The 12,233-nt window shown below is 42.1% G+C and overlaps 1 protein-coding gene across 4 annotated transcripts in view; it reads right to left on the bottom strand.

Moving 5' to 3' along the window:
* RANBP3L (RAN binding protein 3 like) overlaps nt 1–6,637 on the bottom strand; it is a 51,263-nt gene extending 44,626 nt beyond the window's left edge. Inside the window, exon 1 of one of the 4 annotated variants that reach the window (XM_075932535.2) lies at nt 5,994–6,637. In XM_075932535.2, the coding sequence (XP_075788650.2) occupies nt 5,994–6,258 (265 nt within the window). In that variant the 5' untranslated portion in view covers nt 6,259–6,637. The remainder of the gene's footprint in view (nt 1–5,993) is intronic. The other 3 variants (XM_075932536.2, XM_006116755.5, XM_089779417.1) reach the window with 3 other exon arrangements.
* Nucleotides 6,638–12,233: the final 5,596 nt, after the last annotated feature.

The raw sequence follows: 12,233 nt of genomic DNA, 5'->3' as shown, positions 1-12,233 counted from the left end.
CTCTGTCCAGCCCCTTCTCTGAGGCCTCACCCCTGCTCCCTCCATCCTCCCTGCGTCTGTCACTAGCTTTCTCCCACCCTCACTCACTTTCACCATGCTGGGCCAGGGAGTTGGGGTGCAGGAAGGTGGGCTCTGAGACATGGTTGCCAATCCACAGAAATTTCATTTACGGACAAAATGGGAAAAATTTATGGACAGACAAATTTTTTTACAGACATAATTTTTATACTATATTAAGATGACATAAATGGTCAAAAGTGAAAAGTAATCGTTGTCATTCATACATCACTAGAACAACATGCTATTTAACTCACTTTCATAATTTTAGTTAGTCATGGTCCTGGAAGTTTTCCATTTTGTGATTGTGCATCCGAACACTAAACTAAAACATCCGATTTCTGCTGCTCTGCAGTAAAATGGCTGACGCAGCACAGACGAAATTTAATTGCTATAGAATAATGGCTGTTTTTTGAATTTGTATTGCACTTTTACGAAATTTACAGACACCTACATTTTTTACGGACTTGACGGACATGTCCAATTTTGGCTAATTTTTTATGGACTGTCTGTAAATTTACTGATGGTTGGCAACCCTGCTTTGGGAGAGAATTTGGCTGCAAGAGGAGTGGAATCTGGGCTTGGGAAGAGGATTGGGGTGTAGGGTGCAGACTCAGAGCAAGAGTTTGGACATGAGATGAGTGCAGGCTTGGGTCCTGGGAGGGAATTTGGACGTGGGAGGAGTGTAGGGTTGGGCTCTGGGAGGAAGTGTGGTATGTGTGCTGGACCAGTGGATTGGGGAGTTTGAGGGGGCCAGAGGGCTGGTATTTACCCCAGCCAGGGTGGCTCCCAAGGTATATCCCTCTGGCAGCAGCTTCTCATAGGTGTGGGGAGGGGGAAAGGGTCTCCACATGCCAATCCTCACAGGCACTGCACCACAGCTCCCCTTGTCTGCAGTTTCTGGCCAAAGGGGGCTGTGGAGCTGGAGCTCTGGATGGAGGCAGTACATAGAGGCTGTATCTACATTGGTGCAATCTTACACAAAAGCAACTGCTTTTGCGCCAAAACTTGCTGCCTGTCTACACTGGCTGCGAGTTCTTGCACAAGAACACTGACGTTCTAATGTATGAAATCAGTGCTTCTTGTGCAAGAATTATGATGCTCCCACTCAGGAATAAGCCATCTTGCGCAACTTTTCTTGCGCAAGAGGCCAGTGTAGACAGGCAACATGAATTTCTTGTGCAAGAAAGTCTTATGGTTAAAATGGCCATCTTGTGCATCTCTTTCTTGTGCAAGAGAGTGTCTACACTGGCATAGATGCTCTTGTGCAAAAGCACATCTCTTGCGCAAAGGCACATGCCAGTGTAGACGCTCTCTTCTGGAAGAGTTTTTGCAAAAGAACTCTTCCAAAAAAGAGTTCTTGCGCAAATCATGCCAGTGTAGACTTAGCCAGAGACTCTCTGCCCCTGGAGGGGCTGCAGGGAGGGTGCTGGCCACTTCCAGGAGTTGTGCAGAGTGAAAGCAGGTAAGGGAGTTTGCCTTTGCTCTGCTGCAATGCTGGACAGTTAGCGTCCAAAATTTCCCAGTTTGAATGAAAGCGCCCCCACAAGACAAGGCGTGATTCCAGGAGACTCCAGGGTAAGCGGGAGAGCTGTCAACCCTACAGGTTTGCCCTACCATTTATTAAAATGTATAAAGTTTAGAATAATGAATCACATTTGAAATCATTACAATATTATTGTCATGTGTGATGTTCAAAAGCTATTATTGTTAGGGACAGAATAAAACTCATATAGTCTAAAATACAGGACAGTTTCTAATCTACTATAAATCAGCATAGCTCCAGTCAGAGTCACAACATTAATTTTACACTAGCTGAGTTTTTGGCTTTAAATTTGCCCCAGAAGAGCACACATCAGAGTTAAATTGTGTACTGATATTTCCATTCTCCTTTAAATTCCACATCAAAACATAGTTCACTGTTGTCTATGATCAGAAAAAACATAACTCCCTTAGCAAGATCAGAATCCACATATTAGCACAAAACTAGTCTGATGCTTTTTTACATAAACTTATTTTCAGTTCTAAAACTGCTTCTTAGAACATTACTTTTAGATACAAAGCAACAACTGTCTATATTCCCATAGATACACTGCAGCCAAAAATCAGAGAAGCCTTATGGCTAAAAACAGGACTTGCCAAAACATGCAGGCGAAGTATGGTTTACATTTTATAGATCTGATGAAACATCACAATATAAAATCATAGTTAGCTCACAGGCAAATGGGTGTACAAAAAGGATTTCAGCCAAGATCTCGGCTTTGAAATGCATACTCCTAGCTTTCACTGCCAAAACTCAAGTGAGGAACATTACATGAGACAAATTTAAGAATGCAGGAAAAACAGTAATTTAAGAGTCCAATCTATAAATGCTGGGCACCTCCTGCAAGACTTTTAGATAAAAACTTTCAAAAAACAATAGTCTGTAAATAGGCTCCTAAATTCCTATGTATGTTCCTAAATAACAAGCCTGATTTTTAAGTTCTGAGCAGCCAGGAATTCCCAATGAAGTCACTGGAAACTGCTGATTACTCAGAATTTATGGAAACCAGGCCAGCAATTTAGAAACCTGGAAATATGTACACGCGACCCTATATTTAGACTCTAAAGTTTAAAAATCTTGGCCTCAATGTCCTTTACTGTACTGGCTTCAAATTTAAAAGGAGTTGAAAGTCTTCAGAACCCTAAAGGATCACGTCCAGGAAAACTAAAATAGTCCCCCTACTTAGTACATAGCCAGTCTTAAATCCACATGTTAGCATCTCTCTTAGATAAATATATTTTCTATTAAGATTTTGTGAGTCAAATAAATGCTTTCTTAAAACTGAAATGTGCTACATCTACTATATTCCCTTTATCAGCCACAAAAAAGACAAAATTGTGAAAAACAGGCAAAATTGTGAAAAACAGACTAGAATATTAGACTGGAGGTAAATTTGTCTCTACAGTCCTAAAAGTGACTATCTTTCAGGAATACCACATCATCAAACTGTGATTCTGTCAGATTTCACAAGCTCAGTAGAAGTGTCTAGGTATGTCTAGACTGCAGGGTTTTGTTGTTGTTTTTTTGGAAAAATGGCTGTTTTCCTGAAAAACTTCACCTACGTCCACACTGCTATTGCATTCTTTCGAAAGAAAATCGAAAGAACGCAGGGGTTTTTTCCGACATTGATAAACCTCATTCTATGAGGAAGAACGCCTTTCGGAAAGAGATCTTTCAGAAAAAGGCGTGTGGACATGGAAAAGGGAGTTTTTTCGAAAGAAGAGGAAAGAGGAAAAAGCACAAGTGCCCTGGTGACCACTCCATCCATAGTAATCACAGCTTAAATGTGATATAGCGTCCATTCAGTGTGGATGCTATCTTTTAAAAAAAACAGATCACTTTTTTGATGCACTTTGGCAGTGTGGATGCTCTCTTTCAGAAGATCTCTTCCAGAAAAGCTTCTTTCAAAAGAAGCCTGAAGTCTAGACATTTCGATTGAAACTGGGATGACAGAAAATTTTGAAGTTTTGGAATTTGCAGCAGAACAGAAATTTCAGGTTTTAATCAGCTCTAGTACCAATTGCACTTGTCTACACTTCAATTAAACACCCACAGCTGGCCTGTGTCAGGTGACTGAGGCTTGGGCTACAGGGCTGTAAAATTCCTGTAAAATTCCAGTGCAAACATTCAGGGTCAGGCTGGTGCCTGGTCTCTGAGACTTTGCGGGTGGAAAGTTCCAGAGCTCAGACTCCAGTCTGACCCCAAACATCTACACTGCAATTTATAGCTCCATAGCCAAGCCTCATATGTCCAAATCAGCTGACAGAGGCTAACCACTAGTGTTTTATTGCAGTATAGACAAAACCTATATTTCATTTAGAAATTCGTGTACCAAACAATGTGCTGATGAAAGACACTACATAAAGGCAAAAATACACTGTCATCCTAAGTTTCAAATAGCATGATATCAATACAACTTGTTGGAAAAGTTGTGACTGGAATGAGATGGGGAGTTACAGAGCCCCAACAGCCTCTCTCAGACCAACAATGATTCAAGCTTGTTCAGGAAACATAGATTCCATTTCTGTTGTATTTAGGAAAAAGGAAAAGGATAGAGCACATCCAGCTAACTAGAGCCAATTAATGCTTCTTAGCATCACCTTTTTGTAATATCTTCCCTATGTTATTAGGGCCCAAGCCTGCAACTCCTTCATCACACAATTAGTTTGTACTCACAGGAATAACCCCACTACTGTCAATCATGTAATGACTTTGTAGTATTGGGCCATTTCTTGGTTAGGCTATATTCACCCTTGCATTAATACTGTACTAGCCACAACTCTTGTTGCTGTAAGGTTCAAACAACATCTGTGTTGAGAGCGAGTTACTCGAACGTTGCTTTTTATTACTCCATGCCTAGAGCATGCTTTTATAGCATGGATCTATGAGAGGTTTTTTCTAAAAATATCCTTGTTCACATTGGTCATAATAACTTGGCTACAAGCCTGCTCCCCATGATGTTTACAAATACAGCATATAAATACATTAGGTACATAGCAGTGGCTAGCACAGTTCAAACCATAATGTGGACATTAAATAAAGCTTAATAAAGACTTTTTAAAACTTCAAAGACTACAATTTGTGAAAAATATCCGGCCTCCTTTTAAACAAGCGGGGTTGTAAGTATTTTTGGAAGTCACATCACAATAAAGTAATTTAAGCAGAGCTGTGATGCCAGCAGTAACTGTGCCACTAAATGAGTGAGACTGTGCCAAGAGCAAAGAATTGCTTAATAAACACTAGAACTCCTTGACATCCCGATGTTCACTATTATTATATATAACCTAACACTTCAGCCCATGCAGCAGTCATCTTAGGAAGGGTCATCATAATTAGCATACAGTTAATATCTGTAAAGCATAATACAAATATTCAACATCGCAGCATCCCAATGAGCTAACCTAGTTAAATATTAGTTTCCTCACTTTACTTTGGAGAAACATACATAGAAGTTAAGGCCTTGATCCAGCAAAGCAAGTAAGTACATACTTAATTTTAAACATGAATAAATGGGACTACTCATAGTGAATGTTAAGCACCTGCTTAAATGTCTTACTGGATTTGGGCCTAAGTACTTTGCCCAGAACTATAAATTAAATCAGTGTCATAACCAGGATTACATCTCAGAAATGCCTCATTCCCAGCACCGTTCTCAGTACAGTAGACTAGCTCTCAGTTTAGCAACAGTTTGTACTATCACCCACAGATTTATTTTATTGGTCAGTAATCCAGAAAATGTTTCCTGATAGCGTCCTTCCTCCTTTTGAGCTGCTGTTAATAATTTCAGATGAATCACTTTCAAATGCTTTCTCTTCCTGCTCCTTCAAAAAGCTGTGATTTCTTTTGTCTGGGTGTGTAATTATGGGGCTCTTTGGTGAGCCCAAGTGAGCCAGCCTTGCTCTCGTTGCCAAGTGCTTAACATAGGAGGCCGTAGCATTAAATTAGTGCAGCCAAGACAGTGAGTGCCACTTCCACAAGCTGCGCTAGGCCAGTCCTTTGAAAGCTGCAAAAGTTCTAGTGACATAGAACTCAGCAGCCTTAGGAGCAAAAAAAGACTGACTGGAGTTTAAATTTATAGCAAAATCTAGACCACTCTAAAATATCAAAATGTAACACTTGCACATGCAGGCTTTTTTTAACTCAGCAGGAAGCACACAAAGATCCTTGTGGGGATACATTGGTAGAATCATCATTTTAAGAATTTAGGATGAAAACACATTTCATGCCAAATTCTGTCTTAATTTATACCTTTGCAACACCATTAATATTACTGGGATTGCACACGTATAACCGGGAACAGAGTTTGGCCTCTATACCTAACACTATCCCATTCACCAAAAATATATTTACTGTGGGAGCACAAGTAAAAAAACATTAGTCATACAAAACCTACCCGTGTTGCATTCGTTGGTGCAGTTTAATTCACTGTTACCCGAGCTGTGGAACCTACTGATGGTTTGGTTTTGCAAGTGAGTACTGGTACCAGTAGCTTGGTTCATGGTCCAAATATCACTGGGACATCCTCTTCTTTTGATGAGGTGAGATTTATCCTTCATATGGAGCGCAGAGCTGACTGTAATATTATTACTTGTACATGAAGGTCTTAGCCCTGCATATAATGCATTTATTTCACTAGCAGGAACTTGCTGATGTCTCATACTTATATCTCACAGTTAAAAAAATACACATAAGCTTCAATTCATCTGGCCCAGAACTTGTGCTTTAGTCTCACCAGCTCTTCTTTTGAAGATTAAAACAAAACAAAAAAACCCTCACATCTAATTTCAGTGGTTTAAAATGCTGCATAGAAACTATGTTTTCCAAATAGCTGTCCAAATGCAACCAATTCCTGTTTTGCAGTCTTCTGTTGAAAGAGCTTCTAATGCAGAAACTCAAGATAATACCTTGTTAAAGCAGTTACACCAGATTCAAAGAGCACTGCTCCATGGCACAAAATGTTGTAGATGAAGCAAAGTAAGCATTTACTCAGCACGCTCTTGTTTTACAATCTCTGACAGCTAAGTGTAGAGTCCTTAACAGAGGCTGGTCTTTGGGAGGAGATATGTAAAGCCAGAAGGATTAACATAATGGGGTGGGCAGTGAATGACGACAGAGTTGCTTTGTATCACACTTTCCCAAAAGGGGATAGGGAATGGTTTCAGAAGATTCTGTGGTTTTTTTAGTCATTGAATCCTCATAGGCAGAACAGCTTCGTATATAAACTCTGATTGCCTTGTTTTACTGACAATAGTAGAACAAATTAGCAAGTAACAGAAGATTTGTGAGGGTGTGTGTGTGTGAGTGTGAGTGATTTGATGAAAGTTTAAAATATCTTCCATTCATCAAAAGAAATGCAGTTCCAAGCACAACATAGAGAAAACTGCATGATTTCATGTTGTATTTTTGCAAAGATTTCTAGTGGTCATTTTTTTATTAAAAGGAAAAAAAATGTTCTTCATTCAATTAGGGAAATATATCAACATACTTCTCAACTTTGCTCAGCTGAGTAAGAAAAGTGTGCCAACTCCAACCAATCCAGAAATACATCACTCCAATTATATATATTTTTCATTTCAGTCACTTTTAGAACATTATAGAATGCATGCATGTTACAAAAAATTGAAAATATTCAGAATCATTATGGGCATAATTCTGCAACTCTTACTCATGAAAGTATTTTTCATGAAGATAGCACAATTAAAATCAATGGCCAATTACAAATAAACATCTAAAGAAATCTAGAAAGAACCTCACTTCAATATTCCTTCCAGTCCCTACAACATGTATGTTACACTGTGGAGGGGTGTGGCACCACGGCGACCGCCGTGCGGGCCGCTGTCCTGCCCCTCTGTCCTCCCTCACTCGAGGTCTCCGTCCTTGGTGCTCCATACACCCCCGGTGTCCTGCCCCGAGTCCGGCAGGGTCGGTCCACAATTAGCGTTGACTCACTGGCATCTGCGCCGGTGGGGGAAGTTAGGGGGGCTCGGGCCCGCCCTCACTCCGAGCCCCGACCCAGGGCCCTAAGGTCTGGGGGATGCAACCCCCCCAGTCCTGGTTGGTGGAGGATAGGGTCCCCTTAACACACCAACCCCCCAGGTTCCTGAACCCTGCCCTGGGTCGCTTCCTACCTCCCTCGTCGCGTCGCTGTGGCGGCGGGGTCTCCTGGGTCTCCGGAGCCGGGGCCGGAGATGCATCCGCCTGGCCGCCCTCCATCCGGCGGCTCCTCTCCCCTTGCTCCAGCGGCGGCGCTCCCTTTGAGCATCCCGCCATGATGACGTCTCCCGCGGTATGGCGGGGCTGTCTCCTCTGTCGGGAGGGGTCGGTCCACCGGGCGCCTGCACTGCCCGGCACGGCAGGGCCGAGTTGGAGTCCCGGCCTCTCAGCCTGGCCGGGGCCGCGGTGGTGCGGCCAGGCGCTGTTCGCGTGAGCTCACACTCGGCCCCGCCCGCGGCAGAACAAGCCGCACAGGGCAGAAGCCGGGGCGGAGCTGCCACCTCTCCCCAGCACGCCAGGGACGGCGCTCTGTCCGTGCAGGGCTCGGGCGCTGCCCCGTCACACACACCAAGACCCCTTATGCTTACAAGTAATTTACACCTTGCTTCCCATCATCTCAGAACTTGTCTCACTGATTCTAACTTTGAGCCTTTGAGGGTACAGCTACACAGCAGCATTATTTCAGAATAATAGTCATTATTCCAAAATAACAATGAGAGTGTCTACACAGCAATTCCATTATCTCAAAATACATTTGAAATGACAGCTTATTATGACTTCTGTAAACCTCATTCCATGAGGAATAATATCTATTCCCAAATAGCTATTTTGGAATAGCAGTAGTGTGGATGCTCTACTGCTGCTCTTTTGAAATTGCTCCTCCCTAGGGCTATTCTAAGTAATTACTCCCCAGTGCCTCCTGGGGCTCTCAATTGAGGTAGCATATCCATATGAGGGTGGCCTGCCTCTGACTAATTTTGTGCTATTTTGAAATAAGCAATTTTGGAGTATTTCCTCCAGAATAGCTTATTTTGAAATAAGCATGCAGCGTAGACGTACCCTGAGCGTAAGGAAATCTAAACTGATGTAACATGCCTGTTATGGGGCCAGAAGAAAGTAATGCGGCAGGCAAGTAACTAGCAGGGGGTAATAAGAAAGTGACAGTTAAAATAGCCATACACTGCTGGAACCTACATTCCAAGTTGCCAGGAAAAAATGTAAGTTACAGTAACTTGGACTCCCTCACACGTTGGTAAGTGGTTATAAGCAGGTTTCAGGGAATCTAACCAAGTTTAAGAAAGTCTGACACACACCAGACTACGTATCGCCACTGAATGGCCCAAAGAAACTACTTCTATGACAAATGACTACTGTGGTAAGTAAAGGCTGCAAGATTTGGTCCTATTGCAAGCATGCTGATGGGGGAGAGGGCAATTCAAAGGGCCCTGAGGCTCCAGCCTCCACCATTGTCACATTAGCAGCAGTGGTGGCTGGAGCTCTGGGACCCTTTGAATCACTGCCACAGTGTCAGAGCACCATTCCGCCATGCCATGTGACTCTGAGGACTGGGGGAAGGGAGGGAGACATCAATCTAGGTGGAACTGAGAGCTGGCTGCCCGACTCCATCCCTTTCAGGGGCACAGAGCTGCCTCCCCACACACACACCCTGAGGTCTGCAGTGGCTGTCAGCCTTGCTGCTCTATAGTTTACACAGTATTTGCTTGTGTGATCCCACAAGCCCACAGATTACTTTTCTGTAAGGCTTTTACACAAGTTGTGTATTAGTAGAGTCCACAGATGTCCGCTTTATATCCATGGGTATCCGCAGCTCATTTTTGCAGATATGAATGTGGATACAAATTTTGTATCTGTGCAGGGTTCTCTGTACTAGTACCTTTCCCCACAGTGCAGCCAGATTAGAGGGTTTGATAAAATAATGAATCCTAGAGGCATTTAACTGGTCGCTAAGATTAAAGTAAAATAGAAGATTAATTTTTATGGCACGAAGGTGCTATCTGTTCTATTCAGTAGAACAAAGAACTAGCAGCTAAAGACAAAGAGAGTTGCTGTTTATGGCAAACACAGTGTGGCCTGTGATAGTATATAATTTTATAGTCAAAGCAGGAATTTATGGCAGTCAGCAGCCACCAATTTACAATGTAACCATGAGAGAGAGCGCTAAATATTTGGATAAACATGGGATCTAAGTTAATTCTCATGTCATTTAGGAACTCTCCCTTATGTATAAGCACATGTAAAAGAAATATCTTAGCAATTGGGTGCTTCTATAGTACCAAGTCTGAGTTCTGCAAGGACAGTGCAGACTAACATTGACTCACTGAACTCCTGAAACAGGTATGCCTCGTGAAACCAGATTTACCTGTGCCAGTCGACAAAGGCTTCCTTGTCGACCGCAGCGCGTCCAGACTGCTGCGATCTGCCGACAAACAGCTGATCATCAGCTGATCAGCAGAGTGCGGCAGCCATTTAAATTTAAATGAAGCAGCAAATATTTAAATCGCAGCTTCATTTCCCTCTGCCTATAAGCCTCATCTACACGGCTCCATAGACACACCCTTACAGTCCATTTATCCAATACATATTCCCTTAACTTGCTGGCAAGAATATTGTGGGTGACTGTATCAAAAGCTTTGCTAATGCTGGCACTGGGGGCTTTGGGAGGACCAGAAACAACTTATTTGAATATTCATCATTTGCTTAATGAATATGGAAATGAATGTTACCAGTCCTCCAAAAGCTCATGAATGAATTTACTGGTCCCCGTGTCAAAAAGTTTGGGAACCCCTGGTTTAGACATTGCATCCCTAGGAATATAAACTACCAATTTGTTTCTGCTCTTCGGTATTGTGATCAGATCATGATGAAATGTCTTTGTGGTTAATTAGAAATATAGTAATCTTTAACCCAATTTGCATTAATGTCATATCTGATAAACTGAATAAATATATTTCAGGCTGCATGTGGGAGATGGGACATTGGTCTTTATCAAAGGAGAATGACGTATTTACTAGATTATCCAGATAGTGCCAATTGTATTTTATACTTTTATTTTTTCTGCAGCAATAATATTTTCTTCCTCCCCTTTGATTATTACCCTAATTGATGTTACTCTTGCTTTGCAGGATCTGCCCCTAAGACATTTTTGGCCAAATTCTGCCATCTATATTATACTCCTGTGTAATATCATTGACTCCAAAGGGTATATGTAAATGAAAGTGAACTGCCACTCATCTACCATTAGAAAGGGATTTTCACCCAGGAACAAATGTAATAACCCCAGAATGTCAATGACCGTCCTTGGCCTGTAGTTTCTATGTTCTCTTCTGTATTGCTGAAAGTTAGTTGGCCAAATTTGCCCTCAGTTATATCTGTGCTACTCTAAATCAACAGGGTGTAACAAAGGTTAAATTCAGACAGTGTGTGCTCTATTGCTCAGTTGTTTTCTTGTCATTTTCACTCTCTTCCCCTCTCGCTCTTCTTACTGCTTGATCATTATTATGAATATTTCAATAGCTTCTAAGGCTTCAGCTAGGATTGGGGCCTGAATAAACCAGGTGTCATACAAACACAAGCTAAAGAGGCACGCTTGAAAGCTGTTTTGGCTTTTGCAGTCAAAAAGACAAAAAACAAACAAAAGGGTGGGTGAAAGGCAAAGGGATCTGAGTGACCTAGCACACAGCTTGCTCGTTCTATTGCTTTTGTTTTATTTCATTGCTAAATACACATTGCATCATAGAAATATTACGCAGTATTGAAGGGGATAGAAATATTATACAATATTGAAGGGGAGAAGAGAACTGACAGGCAACCACAGTAAATAAAAGAAAGGGATGGGAGAGAGAAAGGAAGGAACACCACAGAGGAGATAGAAGGACAGAAGTGGGAGAACAATGACAGCAGAAAGATTGTGAGGAAAAGGGAAGGAATGATATCTGTCAGGGATGGTTTCTAGATGGTGTTTGGTCCTGCCATGAATGCAGGGAATAGACTAGATGAGCTCTCAAGGTCCCTTCCAGTCCTAGGCTTTTATGACATTGGGGCAAATAACCATTCAGCAGTCAGAAGACTGTCCAGAGTTCCCATTATAACATGTAATCTGTGGACATCACTGAAGTTATGTGCATGTTTGGGGGGATATGGACAAAGCATTGAGTTGGGCCGTTTTCTGTCCCATTTCCTTGCTTGGAGAAGCTAACTCCAACTCTTTTTTTGCTTTCCCCAGATCATGTCAGTTTTACATCCCAACAAGCCACAGCTGCCAGCTCTTCTCTCCTGATCTGGAAACTCAAGACAGTCTTTAAGGGCAAGTTTTCATTTTCCTACTCAATGGATATATTTACACTCTGTTTGCCTCACACAGGGATGGGGCGCATACAGCCCATCATAGGGTAGATCTGTATTCATGGTAAACGTACCTGCTGTAATCAGTCTGAGAGATTTGGCTGTGTTCCCTTTAAAGCCAACAGGAGCTTTAGCAATCATTTCAATGAGAACTGTACTATATCCTACCATTCCAGAACTTTGGAGTGTTAAGGTTTGGGACCATTTCTAATATGTTGCCTTCAACTATTATCAATCACCATTTTAACTAGCTTCTCTTCCTTTCCATGTTTTCCGA

The sequence above is a fragment of the Pelodiscus sinensis genome, chromosome 6, assembly GCF_052426305.1.
Source record: "Pelodiscus sinensis isolate ZL-2025 chromosome 6, ASM5242630v1, whole genome shotgun sequence".
Lineage (NCBI taxonomy): Eukaryota > Metazoa > Chordata > Testudines > Trionychidae > Pelodiscus > Pelodiscus sinensis.
Note: the sequence above shows the minus strand (reverse complement) of the source record. Positions and strands in the feature narration are given on the sequence as shown.